Source organism: Oscarella lobularis, chromosome 11 (assembly GCF_947507565.1).
Source record: "Oscarella lobularis chromosome 11, ooOscLobu1.1, whole genome shotgun sequence".
NCBI lineage: Eukaryota > Metazoa > Porifera > Homoscleromorpha > Homosclerophorida > Oscarellidae > Oscarella > Oscarella lobularis.
Window position 1 is genome coordinate 122,460 of NC_089185.1, and position 21,297 is coordinate 143,756.

Below are 21,297 nucleotides of genomic sequence, written 5' to 3' on the forward strand. Positions count from 1 at the left end.
AGGAGCCGGAAATCGCAAGGAAAAAAAAGTTTACTTTAGACCCGGACAGCCCCGGATATACAGTGAGAAAGAATGTCTATATAGGGCTAGAGCTCATACGTACAATTGACCATAAAAAGTAGGTAACAAAAGGATACGTCACATAATAAGACACCTAGAACGAGACTTGCGTTTCTTCACACTCGGCGATGGCTTCACAGCCACTCTAAATAATAAATAAATAAATAAATAAATAAGTGAATTATTTCGTTGGCGTAATTTGATACCGAATGACCCTAACGAGCTCGTGAAAGCATTTGTCGACGTTGATTTTTTGCTTGGCACTAGCTTCGACGTATCGAGGAATCTAATTCAAAAATTGAAATACGAAAAACACGTAACAAGACAATTTTCACTTTTAGCGCTTTCGCGAGATCGACGCTCTCTTGATAACTCACCTAGAAACAAAAATTCGTTTTAATTAAATGAGAGAAAAAAATGACGTCAAATTAGCGAACCGCTCTCTCCGATTCCAAATCGGATTTATTTCCAACTAGAACCATGGGAAATTCGTCGCGATCCTTGACACGTAATATCTGCTTGTGAAAACCCTGCACTTCTTGGAAACTGAAATAAAAGGAGTGGAGAACCGTTGGAAAAAAAACACCCGCCCACCTCCCCACCGACCTATTTCGATCCGTCAGCGAAAAAACGAGCAAAAAACCCTCGCCAGTTCTCATATATTGTTCCCTCATAGCACTAAACTCCTAAAAAGAAACGTACGATCTTTCCCCCCTTCGATCGCTCTCCCCTTCTCAGAGCACCTCCTGCCCAGCCGTATCCAAGACTACAGAGAAAAGACATTGAATAGGGGGCCCCAAGTAACTATAGACTCATCTCACTGTCCAAGACTGCGACTTCTTCGTCGATAACGCTTTGTTTACGATAACTGTCCTCGATCGTCGGATCGTACTCTTCGACGAAGTACGACTGGATGAATTGGATTGTGAGCGCCGATTTGCCAACGCCGCCGCCACCCACAACGACTAGTTTGTATTCCTTTAGATTTTTCTGCGCCATTCTTGCGTCCAAGCAGCGATTAGGGTGAAAAGCGCTTCGTCGTCGATCGCTCAACGATTGATCGTTCTCGATCGATCGATCGCGGGGAAGAGGAAGCGACCGGCGCGAAGCAACGCAGGAAAACGGAGGAAACTGCGTCGAAGGGGCCACGCCCTTTTATAAGGGGTATTACACGTTCTATATTTAGCACACTGACCCGCCCACTGTACAGGTACAAGGAAAAGAGTCTGTTCGTCTTTCTAGAGGCTTCCTCCGTACGTCGATCGAATACGAACGTTCGAATCTGGCTCTTTTTGACCTCGTTCCAGATGAAGATTATCGAATGGATACTCCTTGGGAGCCTGAAAAATATCAAAAATCAAAAAATCAATACACGAAAAATTTTCACTACAGTACATACCGCAGGATTTTTTGACGGAGCATCATACAGATAAGACAAATAACCAACGAAACCCACAATCCCGAACATAGTCAAAAGATGACCCAGGACCTGATATCTATTAGAGAATTTTTTGAAAAAAATCCTCGACGAAAGTACTGCTACACTATCTACTTTGTATATTTTCCGCCGGCTTCAACGTCATCAAACATCCACACGTTCAAAGCGTCTTCCTCTTCGTGAAGCTGAAATCTCAAAAAAATGGAAATTGAGCCACTTTCTATTGTCTCTATCTACCGTATCGTGTCGGTTTCGTCGATCCTGATTGTCCCACCATCCCGTCGGCTCGTTTCGTTGCGCCGATTTCCACGGAAGCGTCGGCCAGTCCAAATGAAGTCCATCGTCGTTATTTCGACTCTTTATCGTCGCTGCAGAAGCGTCGTACCAATATCCGCCCATCAGAAATACACAATAAACTTACTGAGACTTCGCTGAATCGCTGAACGTCCCAGAATCGAGCGAGCAGCGGGTCGAAACGCCGACAGTATTCGCGACATCGCAAACGGTCGATGCCCGTATGTGCACGTATGTTTCTTTTTTTATTTCAGACTAAGCCGAAGCCTTTGGCATTTTCTATCGCTTTTGTCAGTCTTTCGTGAAGCATTCTTTTGCTTTCGTAAGGAGGCAAAAAGAGCCGACTGAAGCAGGTCATTGCTGACGGCAATCTAATCAATATGAAATCATCAAGGGGAAATATCTTAGTATCAGTTCGAAACTCACCGGTCCAAATCATCGCTGTGTCTCTGTATGGCAAAGCTTAGACTTCCCATTCCTTTTAGCGGCACCTAAATAATTTTAGAAGACTAAATAACGTGTCTATAATTTACATACCCTGTCACTTCCTGTTACAAACATTAGCAATTGCTTTTTCTGTTCTTTGGTCATATCGTGAACAATTTCCCAAAACCACTGAATGACATCGGAATCTCTGCGCACAAAACAATGATAGTAATAATATTTAATACGGTATGTAGCAATCCGGCGTCATGCCTCTTGTAGCCTTCATAAAGAGTCGATTTTTCAAGTAAATCAAAGTCCTAATAATTATAATGACCCCCGTCAATAAAACGTGGCCCTAAATCTGACCAAATGAGGACTTCCACAAATGAGCAATTCCAGCTCTTCCGGACGACAAAGACCTAGAGCATCGGTTCCGCAAACCTTTTTAATTCCACGATTGAACGCCTTGAAGAAGAAAAAGTAGCTTTTTAAAATAAGAAAATAGTTCTACTTCATATTGAGGCGCAATGCTGTCAACAAGCAAATGCTGAACGTACAAATCAACGAATTCCTTACGGTTCTGTGCACAAAAACACATAAAAAACACCAAAGGACTTCGCAATCATATCCAATCCCTCACTGTCATAGTTACAGCTGTAGTAGATCCATTAGGAATCAAGTCGACGTCAACTACCTGCCCATACACCATATAAGAAATCTGTGCCCCCCAACAAAACAAACTAAAATATCTCCCTATATAAGACTATACAGGATAAAACCTGAAATGTGAAGCAAAAGACGTTTTCAACGTCCCCATCAAAATCGAGTAATTGTTGAAGACTGCGACCCAAGGAAGGCTACTTGCGCGTATGAGTGCGTTCTCCACCGCGGAAATATCCGTTTACCTGCACGTCGACTAGGTCATCCAATGTGAGAGGGACGCCCTGAAGTTTTTTATAGACAGCAGAGGGGAAATGAACATCCAATATGACGCCATTATAAATGGCAAGTCCTGCGTGGAGAAAAAACAATCAAATAATCAAATAAAACGTAATCGCAGATACCGAGTAGAATTCCCACTAATTCAAATTCTTTCTCAGTCTCCAACGAAGCACCTTTAATTAAATAAATATTCCTAAGGACGCGTTTGGATGAGCTAACTCACTATTAAACCAAAAGCATCGCGACTGCTCGACATAATTGAACATTCCGTACGACGGATCGAATATGGAATCGACAAGGACGTGAAAAAATTCTTTCTGGACCCCGCCCATGTCAAAACCCTATACCCGGAAATCAAGAAACTAAAACGTTCCCCTAAAACACGAAAGACAAACCTGCTCCCCTCCACCAACATAGCGAATTTTGAGAGGCTTCTTCAAATCGCGTTCTCTATCCGCTAGTCTTGCTAGGGAGTCTTCTACGATGTGATCTCTTCGGATGTCGAGCACCAGAAAAGGAGACGTCACTGCTTGGACGTCACGAATCCCACTCTGTCCACTTAGGAACAAATAAACAATAAAGTTCATAAAAAAAACTTACCTTGAGTCCAGTATAGATTGGGCTTGATAAAGAGCCTGTAAATGATACCCTAAAAAACGGACTCATCATCATGTATTGACTGACCGCTTGTTGGACTAAAGCGTCTTCGTATTCCCCTTTCATTTGCGTAACAGCGTCGATGTGAAGAATCTTGATTTTAGACTAAACGAAAAAATAAATTCAATTTTATTGATTTAGGCTTCGGTACCGTTGGATTGAAGAGAAATGGATAGTCGAAGAGATGAAAGTCTCCAAAACTCTTCCTTTTCTTCTTTACTCTTCGAAATAATTAGCTCTTCCCTCCCCCCTCCCTTTTATTATCGCCTACTCTTTCTTGTAAGAATCCCAAGCCTTGTATTCGTACTTAATGTCTAACTTCCTACGAAAAAAAATCCACGTTTTCCCTAGCATTTATCAAGCAGGCTCTACTTCGAAAGAGCTTCGTTATAGAACGCAGTAAACGGTACAACACACTCTCTACGTCGATGAAACGCCTACGTTTAATTAAAGTGAAGAAATCGCTTCAATTGCGCGCCTTCTACAGTACCTCTTCATTGGCGTTGTAAAGAATAGCCAGAACTTCGACAGGATGAATCAAATGCGATTCAGAACTACGTAAATATCCCTCATAGACAATACCAAGCGAAATAGTCTAAAGATACCGTTGCTTTGGATACACCAGGGACCCCAAATGATCTTCGAATATTCCAACAAGTCTCAAAAAACGATCAGTGTCATAAGAACTTATTTCCCTCATAAAAGCCTATACGAAAAAAATCGAAAATCCAAGCGCTTTGATCGAACAAAGCTCTCACGTGTCTAGTTGACGTCTGAAAGGAACAAACAATCTTGCACAGCTTTTTCAAAATTTCGTGATACGAAATATCAGCCAGAAAAGGATTCTCCATAATTATTAACAACTGAGAGAAGAATTAGAACGAAAACAATTAAATTAATAGTCAAACCTGATAAATTTCGTCCGGTTTCACTGTCTGAGACTCCAAAGCCGTTAGTAATATTTCAATAGCATTAGTCAAGGCCATGGCAACAAGCTCCTATAAAAAAATACTCAGGAATTATAATGACGTCACTATTTCACCTTTGGTTCTATTTTTAAAATGAGACTGTACGCCTGTGAAACGGATTCGTAATCAAGACCTACACGAAATCAATTATAGCTGGCCAATATTTTTAAAAATTCTTTTGCCTCCGCGTTTCTCTTCTCCAACAGTTCTATCATCATCATCGTCTTCCTCTTCGGATAATCGCACTGAATTACACACAGACTATAACCCATACAGTGTTGGATTTACATATAAAGTTATTAGTCATAATCTTACCCGGAAACTCGTGTTCAATTTCTTAGATGACATAAATCCACTCTTCAGCATATTTGACACGAAATCGAAATTTCCAGTTTCGTTGTACCGAACAATGACACTTTCTACAATGGGCAACGTTAAATAAGGCAAGGAAAAATCCTACCAAAAATAAATTAATATTACGGTTTTAACTAATTAATGAAAGCTAACTCACTTTTCCTTCCGCCACATCGACACACGATGACATAGCACGTCTCAAAAAGCGAGAATCTTTCATACTCTTAGAGAAAATAATTAATTAGGATTATTTAATTAGAAAATCAATACAATTACGAGATCAAATTGCAAGCTAGATGGTCTACTTCGCCTTTGCTTTCCCACCCAATCAGAATCAAGATCATCTTCACCCAATGGCAAAGTTTCACGAAAAAGAGATTTGAAAGGAGACGTGCATAAAAATGCGTGTAGAAACGATTTTCGCGGCTCAGAATCCAGTCCCTTGAAGCTGGCACTTTTGTTCTTGCATCCGGGACAAAGAAGATGAGGACTAAGAAAAAAACTAAATAAAAAAATGCCCATAGTATAAATATAGCTACGCTACTCTGCTCGAGACGCTAGTTCCATGCTCATCAATGCTGCAAATTCCGGTTTGTGAGTGCGACTTTCTGCAAAAATGAATAAATGAATGACGTCATTGAGATTCGAAGTTCTCCTACTGGGACTGGAGAAACAGAGCGGATTTGGGCAGACTGACGAGCCACAGCCTTTCGTTAGCTGATAATAATAGCGTCGAACCAAATGGCCGAATATTTCCTACGTGGGAACGTCATTTTCTGAATTTCGGCGGGGGAAGTCCGACTTTCGACGAGTCTTCTCTCGGTTTCGGGCCTTCTTTTGCAGAATAAACGTCCTTTCGCCGATTTCTAAGCGAGATATAAAGAGAACGACGAGTGGAAAGCAGAAGAAAACCTCTCATTTGCCATGAAGGTTTAAACGCCCGGGAACTTTGCGGTAGCAAGGCGAGAGGTTCTGCGGTTAGGCCACGTGATCACTTTAGACCAATGATGGCGTCGGATGGCGTTTGCTGACTAAGCGGGACGTTCAAATGCATCGCGTAGCACCGATTTCCTTCAGTTGCGGCTGAGGATGGATGCGGCGTGGTTCTCTACGTCTCGTTCTTGATCGGACCGGCTCGGGGGAAGACAAAAGGCAAGTCTCGGGTTGTTGTTTCAGCGTGGCCCACGGATTAATCCCGTGCCGGAGCCCGTAGGCAGGGCGATGGGGGGCTTCGGCCTCGGTTTACGCACTGGGCGGAATGGTCGCCAATGTCTTATTGCTGCCAAACAAGTACGGCCCGCGCTAGGCTCGAGCGGGCACGACTTGGAGGGGGTGTCGCAAGCGGTCTGGTTGCCGGCACTTATCTCACCATTGGCACGATTAGACGGAGGATGACCTGGCCCAGGAGACTTCGACTTGGGCATTGCACTGCCTTTCCTGTCGACTCCTACAAACAGTGGTCGGCCGCATCTCCACTTCCGCAAGGCCCGGTTCTTCTCAGGAAGACATACCGAAGGCTTTGGTACCAACGAGCCGGGGGACTCGGTTTTAGGGGCCGACTCTCGTCCAGGCGGTACTGATCGGAGTGGCCGAGGACCCGCAACTCGCCCGACACTTTTTGGAAGGGGGTCATCGCTTTGCGAAGACTTCCCTGGGCTACGACGCGTCCGAACCTCCCCGCGGTGTAGCCTGGGTAACGCGAATACGGACGCAACAAAAAGGTACGTACACGGATTTATTGGCAGAGTCTAAGCTTATTTTTTTAGGGTGAAAAAGGAAGAAAACGCTATCGAAGGAATCGGAAGGACCACGCGCTTGACTGGATAGCGATTTCGTTTCGTTAGTCCGTATTTCTGCATGCCTTTTTGTGTTGTGCGAATAAATTGTGAGGAGTACGCTTCTTGAGTTTCATCGTGCGCGCCGCGACTTACTTCCCTTCACGTGATCGTGCGATCGTTCTAAAATGGCCGATGCTGATCCCGACGACGATCTGGCAAGGCAGCGCGCTCCCAGCACTATACTACGTCTATGAAACATTTTTAGACGGTCCAACAGGAACCGGTGGCCAAGCGAAAACGGCTTTTTACCCGAGAACGTGAGTAGTAGAGCGTTTGAAGGCAAGAAACTCGATCGATCAGCGTTTTCCCAGTTCGCTGCATGATGTACGGCTTTGGCGACGATCCTAATCCCTATGCGGAGTCGGTCGATCTCTTGGAAGACATCGTCGTGGAGTTTATTACGGAGACAGTGCGTCGCGCGTCGCGCGTCGATCGTCACATTTTCTCATCGGTTTGTTTAGACGCTAAAGGCTTTGTCCGTCGGGAAAAAGGGCCGTGTTCACGTGGAAGATATCATATTTCTTATTAGAAAGGACCCGAAGAAGTACACGAGAGTCAAGGTAAGATTAATTAATTAACTAATTGTCATTTGACGATTCTACTTTGTGGCTAAAAGGAACTGCTTATGATGAACGAAGAACTGAAAAAAGCCAGAAAGGCCTTCGACGAAGAAAATTATTGATACTAGTAGTATACATCAATTGACGTGCAGCAAAACGTATATAAATAAAACGTCAATAAAAAAAAGGCCACATCCAAAAACAAACATACAAGCAGCTGGTGTCTCTACATTCATGATATGTCAAACGAATCAATTCACCCTGTCGTATAATGGATCAACATCATCATCATCGTTGTAACCGCCACCGGTAGTATCGCCAGTATACTCGCTGACCCCTTCCGGACCTTGATCAAAAACCTTGATCTGGTCACTCGGCGCGTAAAGCTCGTTCTGAACAGTGCCGGTGATCTCTTCATCTCCAGCCATCACGGCGTCATAGAGAGGATTTACGAGGCCACTTCTTGGCCGACCACGAGCTCGTTCTCGCATGCTACCACTCATGGCGGGGAAATTGCCGTGAGTGCTCTAATAACAGAAAAATTTTTATATAAAAAAGGTATTTTCTGAGGTACGTACGTACCTCATCGGGCATTCCAGCCATAGATCCGTCATAATCATCGAATTCTTCGTAGTAGGATCCCTTACCGCGACGGCGACGACGAACGACGACGAAAATCGTTACAGCAGCGACGATGATAACGGCAACGCAGATGGCGACGATGACGATTATGCCCGTTAGAGTCCCAAAGAATGGCGTCTTCTCATCCGTCGACGGTTCGTGGTCAATGTTGGTGTGCGGTCCTATGATAACATTGGGAAGAACAGCGCCAGATGACGGCGTCTCGATTGTTGCAGGAATGCTAGCTGGATCTGTCAAAGAAAAAGGTCAGCATGGCGCAATTCGACGTCAAAAATCGAAAGAAAAACTTACTGCACTTCTTTCCCAACTGATTAACAGTCAAGCAGTCGTCGTAACTGACGCATTGGATGTCTGATCCTTTTATGAGATTGCAGAAAGCGGCCACAGGGACAGCTTGCCACTGTTTGCTTCGATTGAAAATGGTAAATTCGATAAACGTTCTCCCGTCTTCCATTCCCTTCCAAGGCTTAAAGTTGACCGTGACAACGCTGTAAGTGAATTCGGCGCGCTTTCGACGACTCGATACGGCGTCGAGACTCGCCTCCAACGAATAGCCGATTCTTCCGAATTGCAAATAGGACTCGACGTAATTCTCGAGGGCGTATTGCTGAGCATTGCTTTGCAATTTGGTCGACGGCACATCGGCGTACGTTTGAGCAATGTGAAAGTGATCGACGCACGTTTCGCGATTCGAGAAGACGCACGTATAAGCGGAACTGCAGAGATTTTTATCGGAACAGTAGCCGGTGTGAAGATCGCAGTATTGTCCGGTGAAACCGTCGCCGCACACGCACATTGCCTGTCCGATCTGATTCACACACTGGCCATCGTTCTAGACGACACAAACGCGCATTCGTATACCCAAATATCAAGCGTTGACACCATCTCTTACCTTGCATGGATTCGGACTACAATAATCCGTCTGCGTTTCGCAATTCATTCCTTCGTATCCCAAATCGCACAAGCACTCGTATTTATCGTTGCCATTTAGGCACGTAGCGCCGTTCTGGCACGGATTCGACTCGCATTCGTCAATGTCAACGCAAACGTTACCAGCCCCATCCTTTTGGCCTCGAGGACAAGCTAGAAAAAGCGCTTATAACGTACGCAAACGAAAGAAAAGCCGTTGCCACTTACGTTGGCAGCCGGTAGCTGGATCTCCGACGTGTTTCGCATTGCAGACGCATCGACAGCCTCCGCTGCTGCCGGGAGTCGAGCACTGCCCCGTAATGAGAGACGCGTTTGCGCCGCACGGCACCGGAGTGCCAAACGTCGAATCGCAATCATCTAAAACATAAACAATAGCATCTTTTCCCCCCCTACACACTGCTCAACAATATCTTACTGTACGCTCGCACGGTTATCCACAGATCTTTCGTAAGTCCGTCGTCGCCAGTGACGGCGATCTTAATCGGATACGTTTTGATAGGCATCTGGTTGACGATACCCTTGCCCGTAGCTTCGAGTCTCGCCGCCGACGCGTGACCGCCGCTGATCACATTGAGATTACCATCGAGAAGAGTTCCAATTTTAAACGGAACGCCGCCGGCCGGATTAGCGAACGTGAACAAGGCGCTCTGGTCTTCGTCCAACGGTACGATCGTGCCAACAACTGTACCGTCTTTCAAATCGCATTGACGAATGAGGCGACAATCGTCGGACGAATTAGCGACGCCGAAGCCGTAATCCTTGCGAGCGAGCGACGTGAACGTATTCTCGTCCGTCGGCGACTTGGCGGGACGTCCGTAAAACTTGGAATCGGGGCATAGAACGCGAATAGCTGTAGCAGCTTCGGGAACATCTAAAAAAAAGAGATTAATAAATATTTGATTATTTATTGATTTATTACTTTGAACGAAGATGCAAAGGGTCATGGAACCGGACATTTTCGGGTTTCCGTTGTCCGTCACGGTGACATTGTAACAGCCTTGGTTCGTTTCGTGACTCAGTCCCGTCGTTGAGAGTACGTTCGTTCGATAGTTGAAGACGAATCGATTGCTAAAGAAGCCCTGGACCATCACCTCGTGATCCTAAAAAGAATCGCAACGGTTAACGATTGAGTTTTTTGTATATTTTTCATTTTTACCTGTCCCCTGTCTTGGTCCATCCAAGCCAATTTCGCTATATCAGTTTCCATGTTTTCTACGACTTCGAAAATAGTCTTGCAGGAGCAATTCGTAAGGCCGGCGCTCGGCATCGTCGACGTCAAATTGGCGACGACGTGCACGTCGTAGGGCGGCTCATTCACATTCGTCACGTCGATTGTGAACCGATCATAGATCTGATGTTTAAGAGGATGCGTCAGATCGATGCATCGAACGGGAACGGAGAACGTTTTCTGAGCCTCAAAGTTGACCTGTCCTATCGTAACAAGAGCGTGCTTCTCCGTCACATTGAACAAGGATTCCATATAAATGTCGGCGACTCCCTGCGCTTCGACGCGACACGTGTAAACGTACGGCGCACTGGGATCCAACGCCACAGGCGGAATATTGTTCGGTCCGGGACAATGTCGACTCGGATAGTCCGGATCATTGACGACAATTTGACCGATTTGATATCCGATTGCATTTTCGGGGAATTTTCGCATGGTCGGAACGAGACACATTGTCGCGTTTTCGTTCACGTTGCAGACGTCGATTCGGAAGGAGCGTTCGATGGAGAAGCCCGTCTGATCGGTCGTTCGAATCGTCACCAGGAAACTTTTCGTCGCTTCGAAGTCGATATCGACTCCGCTCTTGATGACCAATCGGTTATTGCTGTCGATACGAAGAGGAATGTCGCCCTCATTATTATTGACAATTCTAAATAAATAAATAAATAAATAAATAAATAAATAAATCGTTGCATTTTCTTACGCGTAAGTGTGAACGTCGTTCGCGTCTTGATCGGTCGTCTTCAGCGTCGCAACGACAGTGCCGGTTTTCGCGTTCTCGTCGATGCCGGCATTCTTACCGCCTTTGCAAGTTTTCGCCGGAAGGAGCTCGAGTTTGTACGGAGGTTCGTGCGCGTCTGAAGAAAAAAGCAATCAATGTAATTTTTCCTTGACGAGGATAGTTTTCTTTGACTCACTTTGAACGGTGACGGGGCAACAATACGTCTGATTGAGCGGTTGCCCAGCAAAGAAAGTCGGTTGACCATCATCGCTCGTTTTCATCGGATCTCTCAAAGAGCCGTCGTCCATGACGTTGACACAGACGCTGTACGACTTGGTCTTCTCAAAATTGATGTACTAAAAGAAACATATAAAATAATTGACCTATGAACGGCGGTTCGGTTCGTTCTCACCCCAAACTTCTCAATTCTCTGCAATTGTTCGTTATAAACGAACGGCACTCTGTCGCCGTTGACGAGCTTATAGGTGAGATGCTGTTTCGTTGGCGCATCCTGTCCTTTAGTGAGATTCTTCGCATCTTCGCTGGCAATCTCGTTATCGGGATCCCACGAATCCAATGAGTCCGTCACCTTCGTTCCGTTCGACGCTCCCTCTCGAACCGTCCACGTGCTTCCGTCCTGGGGACACGGCGTCTCCGGCATTTCATTAACGTCGACCATCCACACTTTGAAGTCGTACGCTTCGATGGGAATGGGATCCTCGCCGTCGGTCGGAATATCGAAGCAGCGAATGTCGACGTCGAAAACGGCGGGATCGAGCGCCTCGAAATCGACGCTACTAATCGTCTTCAAATAATTCGTATCCGTCGAAGCGTCGTATTCAACGTAGAACACGTTAATCGCATCGAATTTGGCGTCGTGACCGTTCACACCGGGCGTATCGGCCAAAATCGTGCAATTGTGACCTTGACCGACGTCCGGATCCCCGGTAACAATCAACTGCCCAATCAACGCATCGTACTCGTTCTCTCGCACGAGATTCGCCGTCAAACTGATATTCGTCGCCGGTTCGTTAGCGTCAGTTACATTAACGCACATTTTCTTATCAAAATATTGTCCGCTTGTGTCCGTGCATCGCACCGTCAAATAGAGCACGTGATTGGCCATCGTTTCGTAGTCCAACGCCGACGCCGCCGATCCGGCGGTAATAATCAACGTATTCTGCGATTGAACGTCGAAAATTTTCCCCGCGTCGTCGAGAAGTTTGCACTGGGGATTCTGATTGTCGTCCTGATCCAAAACGCTCAATTCGCCGATGTTGAAACCGGCGTCGCTATTCTCCGGCAATACGCCGCACGACCCCGTCGCCCAGACGATATCGGTCGGCGCTTCGAGAACGTTGATGACGTCGATATCCAACGTGTCTTCGAAGCTAAGAGGCGGCGATCCGTTATCGATGCACTGGATCGTGATTTCGTATTCATCATCTGTTTCGTAATCAATAATCGCCGATTTGACGACCAAGTTATAGCCGCGGAATTCGAACGTCGACGTGTTTCCGGCGACGATGGAGCACGTGTGCGTTTGACCCTTGTCCGGATCGGTGACGGATACGGTGCCGACAAGCGTGCCGACGCCGGAATTTTCCTTAATTTTCATATTCGATAATTTAATCGCTGTCGGCGCTTCGTTGATATCTTTCAAAGTGACGACGAAATCTTTGACGAGGTATTTGTTGGGAACGCCGTGATCGTCGCATCGCACTGAGACGGGATACTTCGATTGGGTTTCGTAGTCGAACGAAGAACCCGATGACGTCGCCAAATAGAAATTCGGATATTGACCAAGAACGGTGAACGAATGACTTCCCGCTTTCGACGTGTCAACAACGCAAGACGGATTCTGATGAATTGTTTCGATGATCGAACCGTTGGGGAAGACTTCAGTCGGATTATCAGGATCAGTAAACTAAACGCAAAGAAAAAATTAATAAATAAATAATTAAAAACAATTGACCCCCCCCTGCGTACCAAAATGTTTCCAATGACCGAATTCGGTGGCGAATTTTCGTCGAGTGTCGCCGATCCCAGTTGAATGTTCGTCGGAGCTTCGTTGACGTTGTGAATGGTGATTTGGAACGTCGTGCAGACAATGTGACCGGCCGTGTCGCGAACGCAGACGAGAGCGGGAATAATAAGTTTCGGCGTCTTCAAAATCAAATGAATCGCTTCCCAGTCCAATTTCGATTTCACTTTCAAATCGACCGTACAAGTCGTGCGAATATTGCCATTCACCGGATTGCTACACTTGACGGAACCGAGCGAGAAAAGACGAGCATCGGCTCCGCTAATGTACGACGTCGGAGACACGGAAAACGTAAGCGATTCCTTATCCTGATCCGAAGCCGTCAGAGTACCAATCGTCGTTCCAACAGGCGTATTCTCATCGACGTCATTATGAGAAAGAGTCGTCGATATCGGAGCCTCGTGAGCGTCCTGAATAACGACATTAATAACCGTCGACGCCGTCTTTCTTTGCCGTCCGCTCGACGACACGTGATCGTAATCAACGCACGTGACCGTCACCGGATGAATCTTTTGCGATTCGTGATCAATCGGCCGAGCAACAACCAATTGATTAGGAGATTTTAATTTGAAAGCGCCTGATTGGTCTTCGACTTTCCACGAGGAACAAGGCGAGTGAGGATCGCTCGAACGACCGTCGTCGTCATTGGCCATCAGAGTGCCGACGACGGCGTTCACCGACGCCGTTTCCTTCACGGAATACGACGAAACTCGCAAGTTGTACGGCGTATCGTTCACGTCCAAAATCGTAATATAAAAGTCCTTGTCGCGATACATGTTCGGCGATCCGTCATCTCTGCATCGTACTTTGACTTCGTATTGATTATTCGGCGACGTGACGCCCGGCTTGGACGCCGAATTGAGCAGAGGCGAGAACTTGAGTCGCAACGACGTTCCCTGTATATCGAAAATGTAGTAACCCTTCGAATGTTCGATTGTGTATTTGAGCGTGTTGCCTTGCCAATCGCTAGCGCTCAAACTTCCGACGACCGTTTCGGGTGGACTGTGTTCGTTCACTCGCGTACTCGTCGATTGAATATTGTAGGGCGGATCGTTGATTCGACGGCAGTAAAGTCTCGGAATCGAATTATAATTCGTCCACTTCGCGGTGCCTTGACACTGAACGCGCGGAAGATTTTGATAAGAAACGGACGGATAGTACTGGCCAAACGAGTAGCCACTTTGTCCACCAATAAAAGCCAATTTATAATTACTGGGACATTGGAGATAGCAGTAGTTGAGATATGTCGTTGTGCAGGATGGAACGATGACTTTCTGGCACGTTGTTCCAAATTGATCCCTATAGGCACTGCCCGGGCAATTCGGCACGTTCGGCCTTCCGCAGTCGACGGGCCGACACGACGTTCGTCCCGACAAGTAATAACCGTAATGGCATCGACAATAATAACTTCCCACCGTATTGTAGCAGAGATGAGCGCAGGGACCGCGGCCACCGTTACTGCTACATTCGTTGACGTCACCGCAGTAGTAGTAGCCATAGGAATAGTATCCACCGTAGCAAGAGCAGCGGCCATTTCTGCATATCTGCTGACATCCGCCGTTCGGTCGACCGCATCGTCGGCTTTCAGTCAAGTGAGGACAGCCGCGGCCTCCCCATTGAGACCAACGCCACACGTAGCGGCGTCTGTATTGGTAACCATAGCCGCATCGATTGCTACATCCGCCCCAATTTCCCCAGCCTATATAAAAAAGAAAAGGCAACGCCCCTTAGAAACTCAAAAGGCGTGGTTTTCCCAAACCCCGTTTCCGTTCGCCTTGCACTCACCATTTACTTCGCAATTGACGGGACGCCACCAGCGGCGGCGACGACGACGCCAACCGTCGCTTTCGCTCCACAGAGACGCAAAGGCGACGAAGGCGAGAAGAAGAACGGCAACGTTGAAACGAAACATCGTTTTTTTTTTTCGCACTCAAAAGCCTTCTCAAAGCAACGCAAGTGTGCCCTCGAGATGCTTTCGCGTTGAGTACCGGACCGAGGCTGGCACGAAATCGTCGCTCTCACGTGCACATGTATCCCATCGTCCTTTGCAAGCGACCAATGAAATTGCAGCGATCTTTAGAAATCACGTGAAAATTTGCAAAAACGTGGGAGGCGATCGTGAGGTGACGATGAGGTACCGCCAGGTACCGGCGTGTTTTGTGATCGTTATCAGAGCCGTGTATAGAGACTCTATTTTTGGCTCGCTCCCCCAAGGGGACCCACTTTCGAGAGTTGGAGATATCGAAGAACGATGCCGGTCCTTTTGAAAGAGCATCTCATCGATCCAAAGATGCAGGCAATCGCAATCAGTCGACTAGATCCGGGCGTCTCAAGAATATCAATCCAAGATGTTTTCTAGTCGAATTTTTCCGCGTATCTCTCTTGTCCGCGCCAGTAGCATGTGGAGACACGTCTTATCGGAGGCCGAAAAAACAGTCGGACATCCTACGTCCTACTTAGGCCTTCGCTATCTTCTCAGCGACGAAATGTCGAACGTGATGAGAAATTTCAGACGATTGGCAGGCACTAGACATCCCTTGCTGAAAAAACTTGGGTAAACACAATCCAAAAGCGTCGAATTCGCTCGTTTCGACGTCCTTTGACCAGAGGTTTCCTACTGAACGAGCCAAATAACATTCACGTGAGGGGATTAGTCGTTTTGCTCATATCCAAGGCAACGCAGTCGTTGCTATCATCCCATCGAGCCCCTCTCGAACCTAGAGACGCGACAGGTTAGGGTCACAAATCGAAAATCGTAGTTATTTCCACGAAAAACAGGCATTCTTCCGAGTCAGCGAAAATTAGCCGAAATAACAGAACTCATTCACATGGGCTATCTTATGCACGATACGACGCTCACACCGAATGACGAAAACGAGTCGAACGATCTAATCTACGGAAACAAAATGGCCATACTAGCCGGAGACTTTCTCCTTGCAAACGCGTCACTCGAACTGGCAAAACTACACAATACAAAGGCAATAATATATATACATATTTCATAATATAATAATATAAATATATTATATAATTTATATAATACATAGGAATATTTCACGTGAGTTTCTCACCAGGTAGTCGAATTGATATCTGAAGCGATTGCTGATATCAGCGAGGGAGTATTCATCGAAATAGAACCATCTGAACCGATATTCCCAGACAGGTTTCCTTGGCTCGTTCCATCCGCGCTATCAGTTGATTTAAATCAGATGGTCCATCGCTGGCTTCATCATACCTATTTACAAACGGGTAGTCTATTAGGGAAAAGTTGCCAGGCAGCAATGCTACTCAGTTCCAATGACAGTGACGTAATGGCACACGCCTATGGCCAGCATCTAGCAATAGCTAATCAAGTAAAAAACATTATATAAATAAATTATATATATAGGGATTCTTGTCTAGATTCACGAGGATATGATTCCGTTTCGTGCGAATGCGTATGGATCGCTTCGATCCGGTAACGTTGTGATAGCTCAGACTGGAATCAATGATAAGGTCACTGATTTCAGTACCATCGAGGTGACGTCACTTCTATTTCTGTATCTATATACTGAAATTTCTTTAGGATAAACATTTTAATGTTTTGAAAAATCTAGCTCAGTATCACAGCGAAAAAGCGGCAGCCGCTCTCGGCGAATTTCCCCCGTCAGAAGCGAAGGAAACTCTACTAAAAATAGCCCAGACTATAGCAAACTAAACTCAGTATCTATTTCCGTTATTCGATGTCTAAGGAACACTTTGTACTACTAGGAATAAAATAAAATCGTTCGTTTTACCTTGTATTGTTGGGAGTACCCATTTAGTTGAGGCCCCTTCTTACGTAGTTGCCTATAGGAGAACGTACATATATCTATCCCCCCCGGATGAGAATTATTTATCAGTACTTCGTCGCCGGCCACGGTTCTCTTGGAAGCGGCTCCAGCCGAATCGGTTTAGATGGGGCCAATTGATAAGGGGGTTTCTGAACGGGAGCTGAGCCCATGTGAAGATAATCGTAATTGGGAGAATAGTAAGAAAAATCGCTTTGAATAAATTGTGCGGGATTGGTATCAGAATAGGGAGCTGACCAGCTTCTACGCGAAATATTGAGCGAAGAACGTCGGACTGTCCCCGCTCTCTTACTTGTCTTGAGAGTCCCATGAGAGTCCGGAAGTAATACTTACTTCATGTTCGTCTTTAGAAACGTCGTTCTTCTCCTTCTTCTTCAGATCCCACATCTCAGTCAATTTAGAAGACTGAACCTTGGGATGATTTTTAAATCGAGCTCTATTTAATTAAAGAATCTCAAATAAAAAAACGGTTCACAGACACGAATTTCACCTTATAGATGCGCTAGACTTCTCCGGCTTTCCTACAGACTTCAAATAGACTCTTAGATAATTAGTTTGTTTCTTGAGAGGATGCGGCATCACGATAGGTCTCTTCAAAGACCACAAACTCTCCTTCTTCAAAACGTTTCTTTTTCTCGTCATTCCTACGTAGCTGAGCGACTTCGTCGCGCCGACGTCATCATCGTCGCTTTCGCCGACTTCCGGGGGCTTCCATATCGGTATTTTAGCGAGCGATTTCTGTTCAAGATCTCGCGTTCTTTTGATCTGATCTTCATCCAGCGTTCCAGGCGCGTGTCGAATAAGCAGTTCCATTGCGCGAGTCACCTCATCAACGATTTGCTGGCTCAACATTGGCCTTTCAATATTCTTAGGAATATCTGTGAAGAAAAATTATTTTTTTTAGATTGTTTATAGCTGGGTTGCTAACCGGAAGCGAGACTTCTTTTAATGTGCTCCTCTTTTTTAGATTTATATTTTCGAAATTGTTTTTGTAAAGTTCTAGCCGCAGCTTCTGTTAATTAATTAATAATAATAAAATATCTATAGTACACGTAATAATACCTTGATCTTCTCTTTGTCTTATTAAATTTGCCGCTTTTCGTCGCCCAATCATTCCCCGATAATGTCGTTGCACGATCGTAGCCGCTGCAGTCGCGCGTTCCTTTTCCTCTTCCTCCTCCCCACCTCTCCTTTCGACGCTCATTTCCTTCTCGTACAAAGCGGCGAACTCGCTTCCCAAATTCTCCTCTCCGCTTCGCTTTTTTCTCGCCCTATGCTCCCTATATCGTCTCTGTATGAGCAAAGCAGCGTCGTCTCTCTCTCCTAGCAACAGGACAAACACGATTAACCGATTGGTCCACCCTCTCTAGCCCTCCTACTGTCTTTGCTATTTATTATTATTTTTCTATACTATAGGCTTTCTCTCGAAGTCGTCGGAGTCGGTCGCGAGCCCGTTTTCCCCGAAAATGAGCTTGCAATTTCGTCGCCGCTGCCACTTCCTCGTCGCCGTGTCGAGACATTTTTTTTTCTTTCTAAGATCCCGTCTCGAGCACTAGCTACAAACCCGTTGTCATGCCATCGTCCCAAAGAAAACAGGCGACGCGCCGATTCAGGGTTTCCTCCCATTAGAAAGACGTCGATAATGTTACTTTTACGTTACTCACCCATATCAGAGAATCCTCGCCTTCGAATTTTTCTAAATGTCCTTAGAAATGGCGAAATACTCAAACTGACAACGCGCGTTAGTGCCTAAATATGACGTCGCTTGGCCGTCGACTACTACTGCGATCAAGCCTTCCTACCTCGGCTCTCCGCAGCCTGACCCATTGGTCATTAGAAAGAAGTTGCATAGATCGTACGAAAAAGTTTCGTCTTGCGGCGACGTGGTGATAAAGCGTAGTCTCGCAGCTGCCGACGGATTGAACGAAGAGCAGCGAGAATTCCAGCAAGTCGCTACGGCATTTGCTCAAAATGAAATGAAACCGCACATGAAGAAGTGGGACGAAAAAGTAGAGCAATCCCACACGTGACACATCAAATGTATCAAATTTTCGACATAGGAAATATTCCCCCAAGACGTTCTAAAACAGGCAGCTGACCTAGGATTCGGAGGTGCAACCCTAAATAAAAAATCCCCATTACGATAAAGATCCTTTTATGTAGGAATTTACACAAGAACTGACTATGGTGGCAGTGGACTCTCTCGTCTCGACGCGTCCATCATATTCGAAGCTTTGGCTGGGGGTTGTGTTAGCACTACGGCTTATCTTTCAATACACAAGTAAATTTAAGCACGACTCTCCTCCAAGAGAAACTTTGACTCGTTTCCGGGTTAGCATGTGTGTTTGGATGGTGGATCAGTTCGGAAATAAAGAGCAGAGAGAGAAATGGATTCCTCAACTCGCATCTATGAACGTAATTACAAAAAAAATAAACTTAATTAACAGAAACGTAGTGATTCTGTACTTGGGGTCAGCTATTCGCTTCCTACTGTCTGACTGAACCAGGTAAACAATCAAACTACAAACGTTTACTTTAGAAAGAAATTTTTTTTAAAAAGGAGCGGGAAGTGATGCTGCGTCTCTCGCTACATCAGCGAGACGAGACGGCGATCACTACGTTCTCAACGGAACAAAAGTACACTGCAACATCTAGTAGCAATAATAACTGACTTTTTTGTCCTCTCAGTCTTTTATTAGCGGAGGGCAGGCGTCTGGTTTTTACGTAGTAATGGCAAGAACTGGAGAAAAGGGTACGGTACTTAAAAAATGTATGATATTTAATTAAATCAAATCACGTGTTTAGGTTCTAAAGGAATCACTTGCATGTTTGTTGAAAATGGTACAAAGGGGTTGAGCTTCGGTGCCAAGGAAAAGAAAGTAACGAGACTATAATACGGGACTGAGAGGGAGGGAAGGGGAAGTTTTACTTTGATCAAGGTGGGTTGGAATTCTCAACCAACGAGAATGGTTATATTCGAAGACTGCAGAATTCCAATTATAAATCGAATAGGACTAGAGGGCCAAGTGAGAATAATAATAGAAAACCTCGTTTTCGTCAATAATACTAATCCACTATAGGGATTTAATATTGCTATGCAAGGGCTCAACGGCGGACGAATCAACATAGGTTTGACTAACTAAAGAGAATAATTTAGTTACTTTGACGTCTGCCTATAGCATCTTGTAGTTTGGGGGCTGCTCAGTCATCAATAGAAATCACTAGAGAACACCTCGAAGACAGGGTCCAATTCAATAGACCACTAGCTCAAAACCAGGTTCATTATATATAAAATTAATAAATCAATTTAATTTTTTTGATTAGTATTTGCAATTCAAATTGGCCGACATGGCAACGGATCTCGTCGCATCTCGACTCATGGTGCGAAATGCGGCGAGACACTTGGACAGCAAATCGCCCCAGGCCGTCCACCTATGTTCCATGGCAAAGCTTTTTGCCACAGACAAGTGTTTCAATGTACAAATAAAAGAAAACTTGTAGCTGAATTTCTAACTCTTTTAAATTAAGATTTGTAATGATGCACTTCAGCTTCACGGTGGCTATGGCTACTTGAAGGATTATGCCGTCCAACAGTACATGAGGGATACAAGAGTACACCAAATTTTAGAAGGTATATATGCAATGATCATTAAATCGTTATACTGACTCCTTATAAAGGTACCAATGAAATCATGAGGGGAATCATTGCCGGAGGCCTTTTGCCAGACACACCCATTTTTCGCTGATGATTAATTAATAATTATTATTAATAAACAACTCACCACCATCGATAATGAGCAAAGGCTCGATTGGCTTCAGCGATCTTATGCAATTCGACTTTTTTTCTAATTACCGTTCCTTCTCCCTTGTAGGCGTCGACTAATTCGAGAGCGAGTTTTCGAGACATTCCATGTCCGGGTCTTTCTCTCGCCGCCGTTATGATCCACTTGATGGCGAGAAAGCGACGTCGTTTTTCGGCGAGCGGCCCCGGCACTTGATACATTTTGCCCGCTCGACGAATTTTCGTGATTCCCACGACCGGTTTCGCGTTTTCGACGGCTTTGTGGAAGATTTCTAACGGACTCGAGTCCCATTCCTCTTTCGTTTGCTCTTTTTTGACGTCGTATAGGGCCCTGCGAAAGATTTGCTGCGATAGGGACTTCTTTCCGTCCCACATCATGCAATTGACGAATTTGTTCGCTAATTCGTCGTAGAAAATCGACGGATTCGCGTGCGAATCGGCGGGCGGAGTGCTCGAACTCGACGACGTAAAGCGAAACGATAGAATAGGCGATCCGGTTCGAAGAAAAGCGCAGAGAAACGGAGGTCGACGAAGCAACGCCATAGCACGTGATTACGATGAAGAGG

General features: G+C 45.5%; 9 protein-coding genes and 1 long non-coding RNA gene across 13 annotated transcripts; 4 read left to right on the plus strand and 6 right to left on the minus strand.

The window, feature by feature from the left end:
- Positions 1-12: 12 nt before the first annotated feature.
- Positions 13-1,216, minus strand: LOC136192669 (ras-like protein RAS2). The gene is made up of 7 exons (XM_065981352.1): positions 882-1,216; positions 804-826; positions 667-746; positions 498-606; positions 396-437; positions 267-346; positions 13-205 (listed from the first exon to the last, which is right to left on the minus strand). Exons 1-7 carry the CDS (start codon positions 1,057-1,059, stop codon positions 139-141), a joined length of 579 nt encoding a protein of 192 aa, XP_065837424.1. The 5' UTR covers positions 1,060-1,216; the 3' UTR covers positions 13-138.
- A 3-nt stretch (positions 1,217-1,219) lies between these two features.
- LOC136192670 (NADH dehydrogenase [ubiquinone] 1 beta subcomplex subunit 8, mitochondrial-like) lies at positions 1,220-2,034 on the minus strand. Its single transcript, XM_065981353.1, has 5 exons — positions 1,920-2,034; positions 1,736-1,866; positions 1,613-1,683; positions 1,460-1,556; positions 1,220-1,400 (listed from the first exon to the last, which is right to left on the minus strand). The coding sequence occupies exons 1-5, from the start codon at positions 1,993-1,995 to the stop codon at positions 1,299-1,301; spliced, it is 477 nt and encodes a 158-aa protein (XP_065837425.1). The 5' UTR covers positions 1,996-2,034; the 3' UTR covers positions 1,220-1,298.
- Positions 2,025-6,093, minus strand: LOC136192651 (ubiquitin-protein ligase E3A-like). 3 transcript variants are annotated; one of them, XM_065981329.1, is made up of 30 exons: positions 6,052-6,093; positions 5,942-6,005; positions 5,799-5,895; positions 5,684-5,747; positions 5,416-5,629; positions 5,297-5,362; positions 5,101-5,241; positions 4,968-5,046; positions 4,860-4,918; positions 4,726-4,815; positions 4,576-4,680; positions 4,423-4,523; positions 4,308-4,371; positions 4,190-4,254; positions 4,089-4,139; positions 3,969-4,038; positions 3,845-3,922; positions 3,761-3,795; positions 3,556-3,718; positions 3,384-3,501; positions 3,283-3,333; positions 3,124-3,230; positions 2,998-3,075; positions 2,859-2,936; positions 2,730-2,798; positions 2,585-2,683; positions 2,489-2,535; positions 2,330-2,426; positions 2,219-2,283; positions 2,025-2,163 (listed from the first exon to the last, which is right to left on the minus strand). In XM_065981329.1, the coding sequence occupies exons 1-30, from the start codon at positions 6,063-6,065 to the stop codon at positions 2,043-2,045; spliced, it is 2,550 nt and encodes an 849-aa protein (XP_065837401.1). In that variant the 5' UTR covers positions 6,066-6,093; the 3' UTR covers positions 2,025-2,042. The 3 variants fall into 3 exon arrangements, with proteins under 3 accessions (XP_065837401.1, XP_065837402.1, XP_065837403.1); XM_065981330.1 differs by having other exon boundaries at positions 5,799-5,846; positions 5,900-6,005; positions 6,052-6,068; XM_065981331.1 differs by lacking the exons at positions 5,684-5,747; positions 5,799-5,895; positions 5,942-6,005; positions 6,052-6,093 and having other exon boundaries at positions 5,101-5,204; positions 5,416-5,434.
- A 120-nt stretch (positions 6,094-6,213) lies between these two features.
- On the plus strand, positions 6,214-7,050 carry LOC136192911 (uncharacterized). The gene is made up of 2 exons (XR_010671261.1): positions 6,214-6,860; positions 6,906-7,050. It is a non-coding gene; the product is annotated as an uncharacterized lncRNA (long non-coding RNA).
- A 13-nt stretch (positions 7,051-7,063) lies between these two features.
- LOC136192908 (transcription initiation factor TFIID subunit 13-like) lies at positions 7,064-7,750 on the plus strand. The gene is made up of 5 exons (XM_065981661.1): positions 7,064-7,132; positions 7,183-7,234; positions 7,289-7,386; positions 7,439-7,537; positions 7,594-7,750. The coding sequence occupies exons 1-5, from the start codon at positions 7,103-7,105 to the stop codon at positions 7,657-7,659; spliced, it is 345 nt and encodes a 114-aa protein (XP_065837733.1). The 5' UTR covers positions 7,064-7,102; the 3' UTR covers positions 7,660-7,750.
- LOC136192894 (protocadherin Fat 4-like) lies at positions 7,635-15,115 on the minus strand. The gene is made up of 13 exons (XM_065981642.1): positions 14,885-15,115; positions 13,045-14,798; positions 11,468-12,982; positions 11,252-11,411; positions 11,038-11,191; positions 10,266-10,983; positions 10,029-10,209; positions 9,525-9,980; positions 9,317-9,466; positions 9,072-9,262; positions 8,471-9,011; positions 8,120-8,409; positions 7,635-8,064 (listed from the first exon to the last, which is right to left on the minus strand). Exons 1-13 carry the CDS (start codon positions 15,009-15,011, stop codon positions 7,789-7,791), a joined length of 6,513 nt encoding a protein of 2,170 aa, XP_065837714.1. The 5' UTR covers positions 15,012-15,115; the 3' UTR covers positions 7,635-7,788.
- A 329-nt stretch (positions 15,116-15,444) lies between these two features.
- On the plus strand, positions 15,445-16,923 carry LOC136192902 (all trans-polyprenyl-diphosphate synthase PDSS2-like). The gene is made up of 6 exons (XM_065981652.1): positions 15,445-15,653; positions 15,707-15,831; positions 15,878-16,077; positions 16,174-16,452; positions 16,502-16,618; positions 16,665-16,923. Exons 1-6 carry the CDS (start codon positions 15,448-15,450, stop codon positions 16,794-16,796), a joined length of 1,059 nt encoding a protein of 352 aa, XP_065837724.1. The 5' UTR covers positions 15,445-15,447; the 3' UTR covers positions 16,797-16,923.
- LOC136192899 (GRB10-interacting GYF protein 2-like) lies at positions 16,656-18,688 on the minus strand. 2 transcript variants are annotated; one of them, XM_065981649.1, is made up of 8 exons: positions 18,594-18,688; positions 17,992-18,252; positions 17,858-17,941; positions 17,420-17,807; positions 17,222-17,365; positions 16,984-17,172; positions 16,876-16,927; positions 16,656-16,825 (listed from the first exon to the last, which is right to left on the minus strand). In XM_065981649.1, the coding sequence occupies exons 1-8, from the start codon at positions 18,595-18,597 to the stop codon at positions 16,799-16,801; spliced, it is 1,149 nt and encodes a 382-aa protein (XP_065837721.1). In that variant the 5' UTR covers positions 18,598-18,688; the 3' UTR covers positions 16,656-16,798. The 2 variants fall into 2 exon arrangements, with proteins under 2 accessions (XP_065837721.1, XP_065837720.1); XM_065981648.1 differs by lacking the exon at positions 18,594-18,688 and adding an exon at positions 18,341-18,562.
- LOC136192898 (isobutyryl-CoA dehydrogenase, mitochondrial-like) lies at positions 18,408-20,723 on the plus strand. Its single transcript, XM_065981646.1, has 15 exons — positions 18,408-18,784; positions 18,838-18,938; positions 18,990-19,041; positions 19,093-19,210; positions 19,266-19,344; positions 19,406-19,436; positions 19,490-19,566; positions 19,618-19,681; positions 19,735-19,808; positions 19,869-19,955; positions 20,010-20,058; positions 20,109-20,206; positions 20,254-20,406; positions 20,458-20,560; positions 20,608-20,723. Exons 1-15 carry the CDS (start codon positions 18,685-18,687, stop codon positions 20,673-20,675), a joined length of 1,254 nt encoding a protein of 417 aa, XP_065837718.1. The 5' UTR covers positions 18,408-18,684; the 3' UTR covers positions 20,676-20,723.
- Positions 20,285-21,274, minus strand: LOC136192909 (small ribosomal subunit protein uS7-like). The gene has a single exon (XM_065981662.1). The coding sequence runs from the start codon at positions 21,272-21,274 to the stop codon at positions 20,708-20,710; it is 567 nt and encodes a 188-aa protein (XP_065837734.1). The 3' UTR covers positions 20,285-20,707.
- Between the last annotated feature and the right edge of the window lie 23 nt (positions 21,275-21,297).